Raw genomic sequence first — 19,284 nt, 5'->3', positions numbered from 1 at the left:
GGTCCAGGTTTAACTTTGAGTACCTTTTTTTTAGACTTTAAATTTTTTATTTTTAATTGTGTGTGTGTGTGTATTTGTATGTGTGTTCAAATGACACTAACATATAGGTACAGGTGCCTTTGGGGTCTAGAAGAGGGTATGGGATTCCCTGAAACTGGAGTTATGGGAGTCTAACTTGGGTGCTTTATAAGAGCGCAACTGCTCTTAATCACTGACCCATCTCTCCATCCAATTTTTGTTTTCTTGGAATAGGATCTCACTGTAGCCCAAGCTGGCTTTGAACTTGCTGTGTAGTAAAAGATGATGATCTTGAACTCCTGATCCTCTCTGCCTCCCAAATTCTGGGATTATAGTTTAAGCCACCACAAGTGACTCAGTTTTTGTTGTTGTTTTTAATGCAATAGTGAGATGTCCAGCTTTGTATTTCATTCAAATGTTTTGATACGGATCCCCCGCCCCCACCCTGCCATTTCTATATAATTATGAACAATAGGTGAAATCAACTGAGTTAATGCAGTGCTGTGGGTTAAATTATTCATAATGTTGATGTCCTAACCCCAAGTTGCTCAGAATGTGGTTTGGAGAAAGGGCCTTTACATGAGGTAAGTAAGCAAGCTCAGTAAGACAGACTTCCCTATTCAACATCAAAGGGGACTTTTTTTTTCTGATATTGAAGATTGAAGTTGAAACATTATTCAAACAAGGCAAATTATTTAACACAGTACTATATCCCCAGACTTGGCATTCTTACTGAAAAGGGGAAGTGTAGTGTCAGCAAGTTGGTTCAGTCAGTAAAGGTCTTGAAGTCAAGCCTGGAGACTAATCCCCAAGTCCCACGTGGTAGAAGGAAAGAATGACCCAGAAAGATGTCCCCTGACCTTCATGCATGTGCTGTGGCACATATGCATTCATGAACAAACACACACATGATGCATGGATGTAAGGGATGGTTACAAGGGACATGATCAAGTGTATGTGAAAATAAGCATCTAAAGCCAAGGAAAGAGCCAGGGTAGACTCTTCCCTCAGAGACTTCAGAAGATCCCTGCATCTGTTTGAGAGATCTGGGAGAAGGAAAGACCTCACCACATAGTTCAGGTCAGACTCGAACTGAAGCCCCTTCCAGCTTCCTGAGTAGTGTTGGGTTCATAGGGCTTACCACTATGCTCAGTTCCCACCGAGTATCTTGATCTGACACTTCTGGCCTGTAAAACTGGGAGAATATACGTTTCTGCCGTTTAAGGCACCCAGTGTGTGGTCCTTGTTATAGCAGGGCTAGAAAACTAACATATATGGGGAAAAAAAAAACAAAACAAGTTTTCTCCCCCCATTTTCAGTCCAAGTAAAAACAGGCCGTAAGCTGGGTTTCTGTTCTGTGATTGCAAGCTCCAATGTTGCAGAGACAAAAGCTGGTAATCAAAGTACTAGATCTAGCTGGTCAGACTAGGCAGGGTTCCCAGAGGGAACTAGGCAAACTGGAAAGTAAGCAGTGGCCAGCTAGAGCCAGTTTCCGTAAAGAAATACAGGCCCAGTATTGCCCAAGACTCTGATCCTTGAGAAAACTCCAAAATGTATGGTTGTTCTGTCTTATTTTTGTTTTTGCTGTTATAAAAATCTCCTGTCTAGAGTACTAGCAACTAATTAGGGAAAAAATCTCAATATTGCCCTGGCCAGAGGGAATACATGACCAAGGGAGAACAAGATTATGATGGAGAAATCTACAGAGACAGCTGAACCAAGCTCGTGGTAACTCATGAACTCTGGACGAACAGCTGTGGGGTCTCCATGGGACCCAGCAAGGCCCTCCGTTCGTGGGAGACAGTTGTGAAACTGGCAGTAGGACCAGGATCTCTTCCTGGTGCATGAGCTAGCTTGTTAGAGCCCATTCCCTATGAGGGGATACCATGCTCAGACTTAACACAGCAGGGAGGGGCTGGGCACTTAATGTGCCAAACTGTGTCGACTCCCAATGGGAGCCCTTACCTGTTGGAAGGAGTGGATGTGAGGTGAGCTGGGGGGGGGGCTGGAGGAAGGGTAGGAGGGAGAACTTTTGTTGTAAATGAAATTAAAATAAATAAATAGATATTTAAAAAATATTGCCCTGGCCAACATCTTAAATAAACATCCAAATAAAATCTAAGGCCTGACCCAGCCCACAGGCTAATGAGGCTCAAGGTATATTTACAGAGGAGGGTGTCAGAGCCTGAGAGGGATTCAGTCCTTGCTTTTAGGTGTGGCCCTGTGACTAACTCTGTCCAAAGGAATGTGGCCGATGGAGAAGAAGCCAGGTACTGCCATGTCAAGGCTAGCAAGTGTGTCAGGCACCTTCTTACTACTCCACCTTTCCAGAATATACTGGATGTATACTGACATTCACAGTTTAAAGGACAAGATTTCATTTGACAAAAGCAGGAACTTGAAGTGTGGGGACAACTACAATTTTTTTACAGAGAGGATAATTTTCCCTTATCCTGGCCCTAAGGGAAAGAGTAAGACGGAGGGGGGGGGGACGGGACGGGACTGGACGGGACTGACGGACGCTGTCTTGTGCTAAAGAATCAGGAGTCATGGTCCCACTCTCTAGTCCTCTGGCCCAAGATCCAAGGGTGACAACCACTCATGACTTTTTTGCTGGTTCAGTCCTCAGGCAGCACAGAGAATCAGTGAGAAACAAACAAGTTTTTCCTATAAACCCACTCTTGAGATAGCTTATTTAACCTATCAATCGTATGAATGAGCTAATCTGTTTATGAGGGCTGGGCCCTAATGGGATTAAATGTCACTGTGAGTTTTTGAGAAGACAACCCAGCTTAGATTCATAGCACTAAGATCAGATTTCCAACTTCATCTTTGAAAGACACACAGGAAGCCATGAGAAAGATGTAGCAATTTCCCCTTACCTGACAACATTTAGGAAGAGTCTGGTCCCCTCTCTGTGTTCACTCCCTGTGTAGGGAGGGAAAGGTGCCCATGGCTAACATGTCCACTGCCTTAGGTTCTCTGGAGCTTGTATAAGAAAATGACTACTAAGTAAAGCTTTCACTTCTTTCCTTTCTATACAAAATTATTTCCTCAGTACAATCATTGGAAAGATGTTGACTGAAAGCTATCACCGCACTTGTACTTCTAACGCTTTGAAGTAAAGTTACACAACTTAATGGGATAGCAACTTTATTAAAAATAGAACTTCTCTTCTTTTTGAAAATACCTTTTAACTTGAACTTTGAGATCTTTGGAAACCCTGGGCCTTGAGACTGAACTGAATACACATACAGTTCCTGTGGCCTCTTTATCTAGACTCATTTACTGAGTTTACCCATCTTGTCTCTGTTGCCCTGAAGTTCTTTGCTGGCTATCTTAGGACCTCTTTTACATTATCATTTCTTCTCCTGAAACCCTCCCCAAGAAGTCTTTATCTCATTAAACTGACGGTCCAGAGCTTTCAACATTTTTATGTTGCTGCTTGTCTCTACTTATTGTGAATGTCCCACTGTGAATCCCTGGAAGGCACACACACACACACACACACACACACACACACACACACACACACACTTGTTGTTGGTTGTTTTATTCTTTTGCTCTTTGTCTCTAGGCTCTTTTTTCTTCTGGGAGCCCACCACCCAACTGCCAAATAAATACTCACTGAGTCTTATTACTACTTATAAATGCCCAGTCTTCACTTAGCTTGTTTCTTGCCAGCTTTTCTTAAATTATCCCATCTACCTTTTGCCTCTGGGCTTTTACCTTTCTCTATTTCTGTACATCTTTTCTTTCCTTCTTATTCCATGTCTGGCTGTGTAGCTGAGTGACTGGCTCCTTCTTTTCTCAATCCTTGATCCTCTTCCCAGATTCCTCCTCCTATGTATTCTCTCTGCCTGCCAGCCCCACCTATCCTTTAACCTGCCTTGCTGCTGGTTGTTCAGCTCTTTGGTAGACCAATCAGGTGTTTTAGACAGGCAAAGTAACACAGCTTCACAGAGTTAAACAATGCAACATAAAAAAATACAGTATAACAAAAAATGCAGCACATCTTTGCATCATTAAACAGATATTCCGTATCTTCAACTAATATTCTGCAATACCCTATAGCCTTAAATTTTTTTACCTATATCTTTTAAAATTAATGATATCTAAATGTAATGATTTATGGTGTTATCCATACTTCTATCTGTCAAAAATAAATCTTTACTGGAGGTGGTAGTGCATTCCTGTCATATCAAATCTTGGGAGACTGGAGCTGAAAAATTGTAAGTTCAAGGTCATCCTCTGCTACATAGTGACACATGTCTCATAAAAAGCAAAACAGGCTTACTTGGTATAAGCACTAACATATACAAAGATAGAGGCTGCTTCTGCCTTGCACGTCAATGTTTATTTGGTTGATTTGGGCTCTTTATTTTTAGATTTGGCAAAACTAAGGGCTTTAAAGAATTGGATTCTAACTGGGACAGGGGTGCTGGCGAGATGTCTCCACAGGCAAGAGCACTTGCAGCTGATTCTGGTGACCTTAGCTCCGTACTCAGAGCACACACGGTGGAAAACGAGAAACGACCGACTGTCAGCAAGTTGCGCTCTGACCTCTGTGTATGTGCCGTGGGACCTCCATGTCCACATTCCCACCCTCACACAGTCACAAGATAAATGTTTCGGGCTGGAGAGACTGCTCGGCCACCAAACGCTAGGCTCAGAACCTTTAGAAATATAAAATAAATGGTTTAGAAAAACCAAAAATAAGCAAAAAAAAAAAAAAAAAAGAGCTTGTGAATGCCTTTAATCCCAGCACTCAGGACGTAGAGGAAGATGAATGTCTATGAATCTGAGGCCAGCCTGGTATACAGAGAGAGTTCCAGGACAGCCAGGGCTACACAGAGAAACCCTGTTTCAAAAAACCAAAAAGATAAAAAATAAAAAAGTAAAGCATTGGACTCTTGGCAAGTATTAGCAAGCTAATCCTTGAAGGATAACACTCTAAACCAGGTAATCTAGCACCCAAAAAGCACAGGCAGGAAGATTGCTGTCATTTCAAAGCCAGTCTTGTGCATAACAGCAAGTTCTAGGCCAACCAGTGCTACATAGCTAGAATTTTGTCTCACTCCCATCCACTTCAGACCCCTGAACGATACAACTGCATGATTATTCTGTAAAAGTCATAGCGATAAAGCAGGTAGCACAAATGTTACCCGCAGGAAGAATTCACAGGGGACACATGATGTTTCAGGAATACTAGATGAGAGAATTTTATTTCTGTAGACTTTCTTCATTCTGCTGGGAACCTTCCTTTATTCTTTAAATATGATCTTGAATAGACTGAATTTTACATAACTGTAGACTTTTTTTTTTTTCGGCTTTTCAAGACAGTTTTTTTCTGTGTAGTTTTGAAGCCTGTCCTGGAACTCACTCTGAACACCAGACTGGCCTTGAACACACACACACACACACACACACACACACACACACACACACACACCTTTCAATCTAGATTCTGTAGAAGAGAAGAAGCTGATATTTAGTCTTCAGAGTCTTGTTTAGCTTGACATAAAGATCTCCAGTCCCATTTTTTTCTCCTGAAAATAATATAACTTCACTCTTCTTTACAGCTGAACAGAACTCTATTGTGTACATTTTGTTTATCTGTTCATCCTGATAGACAGCAAGATTGGTTTCACATCTTTGGATATTAAGAATAGTGCCGAGCCGGGCGTTGGTGGCACACGCCTTTAATCCCAGCACTCGGGAGGCAGAGGTAGGCGGATCTCTGTGAGTTCGAGGCCAGCCTGGTCTGCAAGAGCTAGTTCCAGGACAGCCTCCAAAGCCACAGAGAAACCCTGTCTCGAAAAACCAAAAAAAAAAAAAAAAAAAAAAAAAAAAAAAGAATAGTGCCATAGCAAACATGGATGTGGTGCTGGCTTGATTCATTCAGATTCATAAAGAAAAAAGAAAAAAAGAGCTTATTCAGGAATAAACGTAACCAATGAGGTGAACGTCTTCTAAAATTAAAACTTCAGGGTTGGCAAGATTGCTGGCTGGGTAGCAGCATTTAGCACACAAGCCTAGCCACTTGAGTTCTATCCCCACAGAACCCAAGTTAAAAAAAAAAAAAAAGCTGGACGTGGGGGCACCAACCTGTACTCCCAGCATTCCCACACTTTGAGATGGAAGTTAGAGGCAGGAGAATCCCCTGCAAGATTGATTGCAGGTCAGCTAGCCTGGACTAGCCAGAAGGACAGAAACAACCAGAGCCTCTGTCTTAGCAAGGAGAGGGTCAACATTAAAATCTTCTTTTAATAAACCAACTCTACATCATACTGGTTCATCCTGAAATGTATTTCTGGAGCATCCAGGGATCCCAGCTTCCCTTGCAGAGACGTCTCTGAAAGAAATTCTCAGGCTTCTGCCAGTTGTAGCCCATAGCTCTTGGGCACAACAGTTAATAGAAAGTCACTCAGGAAGAAAGTAAGACACAATCAAGAACATGGGTGTGGGCGTCTCAAACTGAGAACTCTAAGAAAATGTTGCTATATACAGTAGCTAACATACATTGTTTGTGTTGGCTTCTGAAGCTGTGCCTGGAAGAGTTGCTACATGAGATCATTGGGGTGGGATTCCTATGCACCGCCTAGGAGTCAGTAGATATGCTAAAACCTCAAGGGCTCAGCTCCAGTGAAGATGTTTTTGTTGTAAACAAAGATTGTATCTTGTTTATGAGAAAAGGAAAGGTCATCTGCCATCATTCCTGGCTTATTTGTTTTTGTATTCAGTCCCTTTCTGTCAAAAAATCAACTTCTGCTCAGTCTAAAACTGTTTTATGGAATGGAATGTTGCCTGATTTTGGAACTGAAAATAAAGCCAACTAGAATTTTTAAACTGGTGTATTACAAACAAGTTCCAGGCCCGCAGAGGCTGCACAGTAAGACCATATCTCAAAAAAGTAACCCCAAAGGCTGTCCTGGAACTCACTATGTAGGCCAGGCTAGCCAGGAATTCACAGTAATCAGCCTGCCCCTGCCTCCCGAGTGCTGGGATTGGGATTAAAGCATGTGGTGTCACACCCAACTGGTTGTTATGTCTTCTATCACCCCATGTCCCCCTTGCCGTGAATGGCCATTATAACTAGGATACTTCACCAGAAACCCATCTCACTGAATCCCTTTGTTGAGCCTGGAAATAGTCTTTATTATTATTATTATTATTATTTATTTTTTAGTGGAGTTGGGGGTGCAGCATGCTATGGTGCATGTGTGGAGGTCAGAGGACAACTTGTAGGGAGTCCCAGGGGATTCAAGCAGGGTCATCAAGTTTGCATTTGTTGAACAGTATGTGTTTTTACTGGCTGCACCACCTCGAATCCCTCTCACCTCTCCTCTCTCCATCTTACTATGTAGCCCCGACCCTTACTATGTAGCTCTGAACCAGGAGGCCTCGGGTCTCAGCCTCCTGAGTGCTGGGATTACAGACATGTGCCATGGTGTCCAATTTGTATTTATTTGATTAGATGGTTTCTAGTTTTATTTTTCGTAAAGTCTCACGTAGTCTTGTGGTTCAGCGGTTAAGAGCAGTTGCTGCTCTTGCAGAGGGCCTGGGTTTTATTTTCAATTCTGCAATTTTCAGTCCAGGCAGCATTTCATTCCATAAAATAGACTAGGTATAGGTCTGAGCCATAGTTGGCTTTGTGATGGAAAAGGGCTGAATGAAAAAGAAATAAGCCAGGTAGGTGTTTAATCCAGCACTCTGGAGGTGGAAGCAAGAAAACTGCCAGTTCCAGATCCCCTTCAAAATAAGGGGGTGGTAGGAAGACAACCAAAAACCAAACAGAAAGGAAAAGTGGAGGAGAAGGAAAGGAGAAACCACACAAGCAAGGAGCAGGAAGATCACAAGAGCTTAAAGCCAGTCTGAGTTACTACTAAAGACACAGAAGGGAGGGAGGGAGGGCCGAGGGAGGGCAGCCTGGCTCCTGGTTTCCTGCATTGGATCTGAGTTCATTGTCTAACAATCTTGAAGAACAACAGTAATAGAAGAGGAAGTAATTGGAGTGTGAGGAAGTAAAGAAAGCTCTTGCAGCCAGGCAGAGCCTGGAAATGAGTGGTACTCTGGACTACCGGTTCTTTTATATCTTAAGAATGGGCTGGCTTGGTCCAGCAAGGGGTAGGGATGAGCCCTAGCAGCTATTTTGAATTCATGGGGGCATGGATGGGGTGGGGTGGGGCTGTCAAGAACCAGGTGGAAGAAAGCAAGCTCAGGAAAAAACAAACAAACAAAAAAACCGGCCAAACAAAATGCTCGACAAGAAAAGTTTGTTGGTGGGAGGAAGAGGCAGGAAATGAGAAGAAGGATGCTGGTGGTTAGCTGACGTCTTGCTGAGTCAGGGTCTTCGTGGATTTTAGCTCCAGAGCTCACGGCTTGTGCAGATTGCATTGTATAATGTCGATGTTCTTAGAAGTTACCAGGACATGTAGATACTTTTGCTTTCCTAGGGCCTATAATCCTGACTAGCTGCCTGTAAGACGGAGTTACTTCATTCCTAACTCCTATTAGAAGAACCCAAAGCAAATCATTTCAAAGTTGGTGCTGATGGGACAACAGAAATCTCATGGGTCGGCTAATGTTACTTATTTCAGTTTACCCCTTTCCTTGTGAGCATTGAGGCAGAGAGAGCTCGTTTGGGATTGGGACTGTTGTCTTACTTACCCTTTGAACACCTGATTAAAAGGTTTGGTTTTAGTTCAGGGCAAGTTGATGTGAATGACTCTAGTTTTGATTGTGCTTGATTTGTCTGTTGTGCTGGAGATAATGTTACAGTTGCTATGATCAGGGCTAAGTTGTGGGAATGGAATCCATCACTGGCCTGGGTGGAGACCTATATGCCACGGTTCCTAAACACAAGTGTTACCCAACTGGGTGTATCAATCACTTGGCTAAAAGATCATTCTTCTGGAAAGTGGATTTATCTAATACCCCCATAAAGAAATGAAAAGAATAATTATTCCTTTAGTGAGATACTGTATTTTCCTTTCACAGAATTCCAACCTCTGTGCAGTTATTACAGAGCCAGCACCAGGCTGTTTTAAGTTGGCCCCATGAAAAAGGGATACTTTTCACATTTTCTTTTCTGTCGTTTTCTTTTTGATGCCGGACAGAGGCCAATATGCCTTCTCTGGTAGTTTGAACTTTTTCACTATTTCTCTGAAGCTATCTCTCCCACTCCTTGCTCAGGGAACCTCTGTGCTTAACTCCATCTCCCTTCTCTAGGCAGCTGCTAAAAGTTACGGTTTGCCTACCTTGAAGTTTTTTTGTTTTTGTTTTTAATACTCTAAATAAAGTTGTCCTGGTGCTTTTTTTTTCTGTCTGAGTCTGTTCTTCAATCCTTTTATTAATGAGCCTTAGAACCCTAAAGAAACCTGATAACACATGTCATAATACGACTCCCCACAAAGATTTACTTTTATTTTATGTGTATGGGTGTTTGGTCTGCAAGTATGTGTATTCATCACAGAGGCTAGAAGATTCCTAGTTACAGCCAAATCCAGAGCCTTGCACATTCTAGGCAAGTGCCCTAACATTAAACTATTCCCAGCTCTCCATCTTCACTTTTAGCCTGGTCTGTTCCAATCTAGTATAGGAGTTCAATCCAAAGCAAAGCTTTCCCGGAATTTTTACTTACTACAACTCTGTATACAGGAAACCAACTTGCCAGAACTTTATCACATGGTCAGTCCTGACAATGAAAGAAGGGGAAAAAGTTCTCTTTATTCTTTGTTTGTTTGAGACAGGGTTTCTCTATATAGTCCTGACTGTCCTGGAACTGGCTTTGTAGACCAGGTTGACCTCAAACTCAGAGAGCTGCTTGCCTCTGCCTCTTGAATGCTAGGATTAAAGGCATGCACCGCCATGCTTGGATTTGCGTTCTCTTTATTTTTGTTTGCTGTAATACACTGGCTGCTCTTCCAGAGGGCCCAGGTTCAAGTCCCAGCACCCACGTGACAGCTCATAACTGTCTGTACTACAGTTCCAGGGTGTCTAACATCTTCTTGTGACTCTCTGTGGGCATACATAGTGCATAGACATTCATTTAGGAAAAACACCCACACATGAAAAAAATTTTTAAAGGAAAAGAAATATCTTAAAAATAACAACCACAACAAAACCCAATGCAAACCATATTCCAGGCTGGGCATGGTGAGGCATGCCTTTAATCCTAGTACTTGGAAGGTTGAAACAGGTGGATTTCTGTGATTTCTAGACCAGCCTCACCTATGTATAGAGTTCCAGGCCTGCCAAAGATACACAGTGTCTCAAAAAATTAAAAAAAGAGTCCTTCTTTGTGAAGGTAAACATACAGAGATCATAAACATTAATACCCACAGGATAAAACAATTAATCTTGTGCATTTATCTAAACATTTACCCCTATTGTTCCCAGAAAAATTGAGATGAGAGCTATGGGTTAAGGAAACCAAAGCCACCCAATCCATTCTCTAGGGAAATCAGCTTTGGGGAAGAGTTGCCCCATCTTCCTGTTTAATTGGCAGAATGGCATTGGGAAAGCTCTGCTATTTGCAAAACTCTGCTGTACACTGAAAATTCGAGACTCATTGTCTGAAATTATTAAGACTATTGAGATGGTGGCAGCAGAGTCAAACTTAGTCCAAGTCATTCGGAAAGTGGATCCTGTGCGGCTATGCTGGTGTTGTACCAGGCAAACAGCCATGATGCATGATCATAGTGCCAGATGCCTGAACAATTCTGGGCAGGAAAATGGGAACATTTGGGCAATAGGGGAAAAAACGACAGAGATGACATAAGAGTTTTGTTTCTGGGCATTTTGGATGGAAAAGGCAGGGGGTAAGAAGGGAAAGAACAAGGATTTTCTTGGTTTGATTTTTCAGGTGTTGGAATGACTTCCATAAATCTCTTTATGGTGTCACTTTGGGGGGGGGGGGTCGAGACAGGGTTTCTCTGTGTCTTTGGAGGCTGTCCTGGAACTAGCTATTGTAGACTAGTCTGATCTCAAACTCACAGAGATTTACCTGCCTCTGCCTCCCAAGTGCTGGGATTAAAGGCATGCACCAACATCACCCGACCACTTCTAATGAGCCTATGGGGGACATTTTCATTTAAACCACCACAGGGCATGAGCCAGAGAGAGCAAGCCCAGCTTCTGGAGATCAAACTCAGAAACTCAAGCATGCTACACAGATGACTGCACCTCAAACTCCAGTCTTTCTGATTTTGCTTAAAAATAGGGTATTTAGGCAGATCCCTGTGGGTTTGAATCCAACCTGGTCTACATAGAGAGTTCCAGGCCAGCCAGAGCTACATAGAGAGGCCCTGTATGGAGAATAAAGAAAAAAGAAAAAAATACTGAGTGGGTTTCTTGGCATATTAACACATAGCATACACTTGAGGGCAGCCTGGGCTTCACATTGACATAGCCTATAATCCAAGGGGGGAAAAAGGCAAACCTCCCCCTGAAACTGGGATAAAATACTGTGCAGTCAATGAAATTGCAGCAATGTCCATTTTTTTCATTATGTCTGTATTTTTTGAGACAGGCTCTGTTGTAGTCTAGGCTGGCCTTAACACCTTGAACTTCTGATCCTCCTGCTTCAACCTCCCAAGGGCTAGGATTCTAGGCACACACCCATCACAGCCAGTTTTATCCTGTGAGGTGCTGGCGATCACACAGGGCTTTGCACATGCTAGGCAAGCACTGTGCTAAATGAGGCTACATGCCCACCCCAGACCTTTTAATTATCTAGGGCTGCACTAATAGGCATCTACTGGTCATCAATAAAATGAAATGAAATTTTAAAGCCCCATTTCAAGCGCCCAGTAGTCCCGCGCAAACAGTACAGGAAGGGAACACTAGCACCGCTTCAGAAGTTTCTTATGGAACTCTCTGGCAACACCTGAGTATGTTTCTCTCTCCGCCAATAATCAGTCTTAACCCAGAATCTGTGTATGATCCAAGCTCAAAGGCTGGTGTCTAAGCCCTTCTGCTTCCTAGTCCTGTTGTAACGAATGTAAGACTTTCATGCTTCAAGTCTGGTCAGCACGCAGGAAGTAACTAAGTAAGGATGCCCAGAGCCAAACGTGGAAGCAGGAGGAGCGGTGAAGGGGCGGGGCCAGCTAGGAGCTCTGGGGCTCGCACTGCTCCAGTCGGGGGCGGAGCCTCGCGGGGGGAAGGCAGCCCGGGGCGGGGCCTCGAGGGGGCGGGCCCGGGGGCGGGCCGGGGGGCGGGCCAGCCAGCGGGGTCGGCGCGCCAGCCAGCCCTGCCTTGCGTGCTCACGTGACAGGTCGGCGAGGCCCGGCTCTTGCAGTCGTCCAGGCCCGCGAAGATGGCGGCGGAGAGGGAACCTCCTCCGCTGGGGGACGTGAAGCCCACCGACTTTGAGGAGCTGGAGGACGGAGAGGACCTGTTCACCAGCACCGTCTCCACGCTCGAGGTGAGGCGGCCCCGCCGCGGAGGCCGCGTCTCCCCGCGCGCCCCCGCCGCCTTTCCCCTGCCGCGACTGTCCCTCCCCACTCCCGGGTTCGGCCAGGCCAGGTCCGGTGACACCTGTGACGCCGGCCGCACCTCACGTGCCTGTCAAGGGGGCTGGGGACAGCAGCCTGCGGGCCTGGGGTGCGACTTCATCCCCCCGGGACCCAGGGACGGAGCACAGCCGCGCTCGCTCGCTCGCTCGCCAGCTCTCGGGCCTTCCGTGTCATTCGCGCCTCTTCCTCCAGGCAGCAGGGAGGCTTGACCCGGCTTCCCCGGCACCTCCGCCGCCCCCGGGACTTCAGCAGCCCCGGGAGAGGGGCTTGTTTCTCTGCCCGCCGGAGGGTGTGCCCCGCGAGGGGAGCGCCCTGAAGTCATGCAGTGAGCGCTGAGAGCCCCTGGGGAGGTGTGGGTGCGCTCCTCACTGTAGTGCCCTTCATGGACTGTTAGCTCTCTTGGAGACCGGAGCCAACTCCTTTTTTTTCTTTGTATATAAATAGGTAAATGCATTTGAGTTAGTAGACTTTTCTTGAGGCGAGATCTCTTGCAGCACAGGCCGGATTCGAACTCAGTATGTAACTAGGATGGCATTGAACCCGTGATCTTCCTGTGCCTCCTCTTTCCAAGTGCTGAGACTAGTTGATGTGAGCCGCCTCTTGGGTTTTAGACTTTTTAGGGGCTGTGTTGTTTGGAAAATACAAAATCAAAAGGAGAGTGTGGTTCAGGAAACTTTTTTTTTTAATTACTAGGGGAGAAATAGAAACATCTCCACTCCTTTTTCCTCTTTTTTCGCATGGTCAGCGATCTCTGTAGCTGAGTGTTCCTGTTTTTGTCAAAGGAAATGCTCTGAGTTGAACGGTGTTGGCCCGCCCTTTTTCTAGTCACCTTTGAATTGCTTTACATTGAATGAGAGTGCATGCGCCCGAAATCCTAATTTTAAGTGTGTAAGCCCTTTTCTCAGAAGATTGTTTGCCTCAGATGTAGTAGTTGTTATTTTTTTAATTACGTGTATTTATTGTGTACGTGTGTGCGCCGGCGCCTGCTTATGAAACCAAAGGACAACTCCTGAGAGTTGGTTCTCTGCTTCCACAATTGTCAGCACCTTTACCAGCTTAGCTTAAATTGTCAAAACTGCTGTCTCCTAAAATTAGTTAAAATTACTTTGCAGAATAATTTTTCTGGGCAGGGAGAGTTTGTATCCTTGTGTACTTTGATATGTTTTATATAGCTTAACATGTTAACATGTCTGCAGGGACCTAAAACCTGCATTGTCTTTCTGAGATACACAGAGTAAAAAGAAGTATAGTCTGCATCTCTGAATATGATCTTTGACCCCTTTTTTTTCCCGTTTTTTAAATTTTAAATTAGAAACAAGCCTGCTTCACATGTCAATCCCAGCTCCCTCTTCCCTCCCCAGGGAGGGTGAGGCCCTCCATGGGGGATCCCAAAAGTCTGTCATATCATCTGGGGCAGGGCCTTGGCTCTCCTCTAAGAGTCCATGCTGAGAGAGCATACCTCCACGTGGGATGGGCTCTCAAAGTCCATTCATATGCCAGGAATAAATACCGATCTACTACCCAAGGCCCCATAGATTGCTGAGGCCTCCTCACTGACACCCACATTCAGGGGGTCTGGATCAGTCCTATGCTGGATTCCCAGCCATCAGTCTTGGGTCCATGAGCTCCCCCTTGTTCAGGTCAGCTGTTTCTCTGGGCTTCACCAGCCCAGTCTTGACCCCTTTGCTCATCACTCCTCCCTCTCTGCAACTGGGTTCCAGGAGTTCAGTTCAGTGTTTAGCTGTGGGCGTCTGCTTCTGCTTCCATAGCCACTGGATGAAAGCTCTAGGATGGCATACAGAGTAGTCGCCAATCTCATTATAGGGGCAGGGCATTTAAGATAGCCTCTCCACTATTGCTTAGATTGCCAGTTGGTATCATCAACCATTTTTTAAAAAGGAAGTTTGCAAAGTTTTATTATAAATATACTTATTTTGGTTGATACACTGTGAAAGTCGTAAATAAAGTTGGTTACTGACTGTTTATCTCATGGATTTTAAGAAAGTAGTGTGACTGAAATTTCTAGATGTCTTTTAAGTTTTTTCAGATTAGCATACAAAGTTCATTTTTCCTCTCTTCAACATGTTTGGGAACTGTCTGAGGGGTTCTGTGTCATTGCTTCACTTCTCTTTTACGTAGTGCTTCTTACACTTTGAGTGCAAAAGATCCTTAGTATTCATGCACAAATGTCTGCACCTGACTGGGATTCTGTGTCTAACAAATGCTTTCTTTCTTTTGAAACCAGATCTCTCTTTGTAGCCTAGACTGGCATGGAACTCCTCTTGGCTGAGCCTGAGTGCTCCATTACAAACATGTACCAGCACTCCTGACTGTGGAGTGGCATTTTTCCTGTACTTAGGTTGAGCATGCTGAGCAACATTTCCAGCCCCAGATCAGTGTAGATACAGGGGCCTTGTTGTACATATCAGGATTCTGTAGGGCACTGTAGAGACCTTTCGCTTGCTTGTTGGTTTGCTTTGAGTCAGGCTCTCACTGCCTCAAACTCATCAAGGACCTCCTGCCTCTGCCTCCTGAGTGCTGGGATAAAGGTGTGCACCACGCCTGGCCCATCTAGTGTATCAAGATTTCCTGATTCTGTAGGTTGTGCAGAAGCTTTTTAATTTTCTGAAATCCCATTTGTAAGTTGTTAACATTGTTTCCTGACTTAGTGGTATCCTTTCCAGTGCTCACTGTATTTTTCCTCTAATAGTCTCAGAGCTTCAGGTCTTGTAGGGTCTTTAATGCATTCAGAGACAGTTTTTGTACAAGGTGAGTAAGAGATTCACTTTTGTCCTTTTATGTGTAGATAGCCAGTTTTCCCAGTCTCATTTGTTGAAAAGGGTGTCTTTTCAGTGGTATATATTTTGGACATCTTAGTTGAAAATCTGGTGACTGGGAGCTGGTGAAATGGTTTATTGTGTAAAAATACTTGCCATCAAGCCTGATGACCACAGTTTAGTTCCCAAGGAGGGTACCAACTCCCTACACATTGCTCTTTGACCTCCACATTGACTGCTCAATAAATGTAAATTAAAAAAAATACTAATCAGGAGGCTGTAGCTGCATGGATTTATAGCTGCGCCCTCTGTTTTATTCCATCTGTCTACATGCTTGTTTTGTGCTAGTACCATGTTTTGTAGTACACCTTAATCAGGTATGATTGCAACATTGCTCTTTCCTTGCTTTCCATATGAACCTCATTGCTCTTTGTATTTCTATAAAGAATGTTACTGGAGTTTTACTAGGGATTGCATTGAATCTGTAGGTCACCTTTTGAAAGATAGATCTTCATAATAGTAATTCTATTGATCTTCGAGGGAAGTCATCTCATTTTTTAGTGTCTTCAGATTTGTTTCTTCACTGTTTTAATTTTTTGTAGAGGTCCTTTACTTTCTTGTTTAGGTTTATTCCAAGATATGTTTATATTCACTTCTTTATTTTTAGAGAAGTTTGATTGGATTGTTTTCCTGATTTCTTGCTTAACATGCTTGTTATTAGTAAATAGGAAAACCACTGATTTTTGTCTGTCAGTTTATCCTGGCACATTATTGGAAGTGTTTGTCAGATCCCGAAATTTTCTGGTGGAGTCTTTAGGGTCTATTACATAAAAAGCTTATCACCTGCAAATAAAGATAATTTGACTTCTTTCCATTTGTATTCCTTTTATTGCATTCTCTTGACTTTACTGCTCTAGCTAAGGCCTCAAGCACTATGTCGAATAGGAATATTAGTGGATATACTTGTTGTTCCAGATATTAGTGCAAATGATTTGAGTTTATCTCCATTTATCATGATGTTGGCTATAGGCTTGTTGTATGTAACTTTTATTATGTTGAGATATGTTCCTTCCATTTTTAGTCTCTTTGGGGCTTTTATCATGGAGGATTTTGTCAAAAACCTTTTCTGCATCTGTTGAGATAATCATGTGATTGCTTTCCTTGAATCCATTCATGTGATTCATAACATTTGCTGATTTTATATATTGAACCATCCCTGCATGTCTGGAGTGAAGCTAACTTGATCTTATTTATTTTTTGTGTATGAGGGTTTTGGATTTTTTGGGCAGGTGGTGGCTACATTCATGTATGTGTACTATGCACGGCTCATATGTTCAGAGTTCAGAAAAGGGCATCTGGAGTAACTGGAGTTACAGGTAGTTGTCGGCCACCATGTGGGTGCTGGTGGAACCTGGGTTCCTTTGCAAGTACAAGAAATGCTCATAACCTGTGTCTGAGTCATCTCTCCAGTCCCTGGATTACCTTTTGAATTTGGTTTGCAAAGTACTTTATTGAGAATTTTTGTGTCTGTTCATCAGGGAGACTTGTCTGTAATTTTCTTTTTTTGTTGTGTTTTTGTCTGGTTATGCCACCAACGTAACACTGGAGTCATAAGAGGAATATGGAAGCATTCTTTCCTTCTCTATTTTATGAACTGCTTTGTGAATGATTGTTGTTGATTCTTCTTAAAAGTTTGGTAGAATTCTGTAGTGAATGCATCTGGGCCTGGATTTCTTTTAGTTGGAAGATTTTTATCACTGTCTAAATCTCGCTTGTTACAGACCTGGTTACGTTATTTATTATCTCTTCTTCGTTTTAACTTCAGTAGGTCGTATGCATCTAGAAATTAATTTCCTCATAATTTTCAATTTTAGTGGAATATAAGGGTTTTGTTGTTGTTGTTGTTGTTGTTGTTTGTTTTTCAAGACAGGGTTTCTCTATGTATTCTAGCTGTCCTGGAACTAGCTCTTTTAGTTCAGGCTAGTCTTGAATTCAGAAATCACCTGCCTCTGTCTCCCGAGTGCTGGTATTAAAGGCGACTGTCACCACTGCTGGGCTGGAATATAAGTATTTTAAATTTAAAAAGGATTTATTTTTATGATTTTTATGTATATCTCTGTGGATGAATGAATGCTGCATGTATGTGGGTTCCTGTGGAGACCAGGAGAGAACATGATGTCTCTTGGATCTAGAGTTAAAGAATCCAGACATGGATTCTGGAATGGAACCTGGATCCTCTGGAAGGGCAGCTAATCTGCTGAGCTATGACTCCTAATGTATATCCTTATGATTTTATGGCTAATTCTTTCCATTGTAATGGGGGTTGGGATGTCTGCTACATACCGTACATGTGTGGCAGTCAGGACAAATTTTGGGAGTTGATTCTTCAATTATGCAGATCCTGGGAAATGTTTTTTGTTTTGTTTTATTTTGGGGGCTTGGCTGAGAACCCCTTTACCTGTTGGTTTTCTGACTTTTTTATTATTAATTTTTTCAGGACAGGGTTTCCATGTGAAGCCCTGGCTGTCCTGGAAATCGCTTTGTTGAGACCAGGCTGGCCTCAAACTTATCTGCCTGCCTTCCAAGTGCTGGATTAAAAGCATGCATCTTTTCAGATTAAGGATGTTTCAATAAGTCATTTCAGGTGTGGAGTGAGTGGGCACTACATGAACTGTTTGTCACTGGTTTATTGTAGAATTTGATAGGTGTACCAAGTAAATTTTATCAAAAACAGTATGCACCATTGATTTTGACTTTCATTAGTTTCTGCTGTAATTTCTACCTTTTCATCTCTAATTTTATTAATCTTTATTAATCTCTCTTGTTCTTTTAGTTTGGCTATTATGTGTTAATCTTAGTTATCATTTCAAAGAATTAACTCTGTTGATTTTTTTTTAATCTTTAAAAGTTTCTATGTCATTTATTTCCTGATTTTTTTTTCAATCTACTGGCTTTGGGTTTGCTTTGTTCTTGTTTTTCCAGGATACTGAGGTTATGTGAGAGCATTCTGATTTTTTTTTTTAAATGTAGGCACTGGTAGTTAGGAACTTTGCTCCGTAGGACTGCTTTCATTATATCCCATAAGTTTTGACAAGTTCTTTATTTTTTCATTCAATTCTCAGAGTTGTTAAAAATTTCCGTCTTGATTTCTTCAATGACCCATTTATCATTCAGTTGGGTGTTGTTTATTTCCCATGAGTTGTTTATGTACTTTTTATAGTTTATCTTGCTATTGATTTCTGCTTCATTACATTGTGGCCAGATTGGAAACAACAAAAAGCTATTCTAGTTTTACCAATTTGCATTCTAACAGGATCTATTCTAGAGAAAGTTCCATGGGCTACTGAGAAGAGTGTATTTTTTTGCCCCAAGACAGGGTTTCTCTGTGTAACAGCCCTGGCTGTCCTGGCACTTGCTCTGTAGACCAGGCTGGCCTCAAACTCACAGAGATCCACCTGCCTCTGTTTCTTGAGTTCTGGGACTAAAAGCATTAAAAGCATGCACTACCACCCCGAGGCTTTACTTTTATTTTATTTTTTAAATTGTGTGTGTGTGTGTGTATGTGTATGCAGTTACACATCCTACATCCAGTATACAAATAGAGAGGGGTAAGTGAACAACTGGATGGAATTGATTCTTCCCGTCTATATTTTGTTTGGTGTTGTTTATTTATTTGTTTGTTTTGGTGGGACCTGTCTTATTGGTGAGACTAGGGTATTATATTCATCATTATTGTGTTGGGGTTAATTTGGTCTTATATCTAGTAGTATTTGTTGTATGAACTGGGTCATTACTTCTTGTTTTTCTTTCCTTGGATTGTTTTCACAACCTTTCAGTTAAACATTTTGTCTTTGATGGTGAAGCACATTTCTTGGAGGTAGCAAATAGATGGATCCTGCTTTGTTGTTCTTTCTTTAATTAATTTATTTTTATGTGTATGGGTGTTTTGCATGCATGCATGTCTTTCCACC

General features: G+C 42.8%; 1 protein-coding gene across 2 annotated transcripts in view; it reads left to right on the top strand.

The window, feature by feature from the left end:
• Positions 1-12,279: 12,279 nt before the first annotated feature.
• The window catches only part of Snx2 (sorting nexin 2), a 44,272-nt gene continuing 37,267 nt past the window's right edge, over positions 12,280-19,284 (top strand). The window contains exon 1 of one of the 2 annotated variants that reach the window (XM_040741817.1): positions 12,280-12,445. In XM_040741817.1, coding sequence (XP_040597751.1) covers positions 12,338-12,445 — 108 coding nt within the window. In that variant the 5' untranslated portion in view covers positions 12,280-12,337. The remainder of the gene's footprint in view (positions 12,446-19,284) is intronic. The other variant, XM_040741818.1, reaches the window with a different exon arrangement.

Source organism: Mesocricetus auratus, unplaced genomic scaffold, assembly GCF_017639785.1.
Source record: "Mesocricetus auratus isolate SY011 unplaced genomic scaffold, BCM_Maur_2.0 Super-Scaffold_6730, whole genome shotgun sequence".
NCBI classification, from domain to species: Eukaryota; Metazoa; Chordata; class Mammalia; order Rodentia; family Cricetidae; genus Mesocricetus; species Mesocricetus auratus.
Note: the sequence above shows the minus strand (reverse complement) of the source record. Positions and strands in the feature narration are given on the sequence as shown.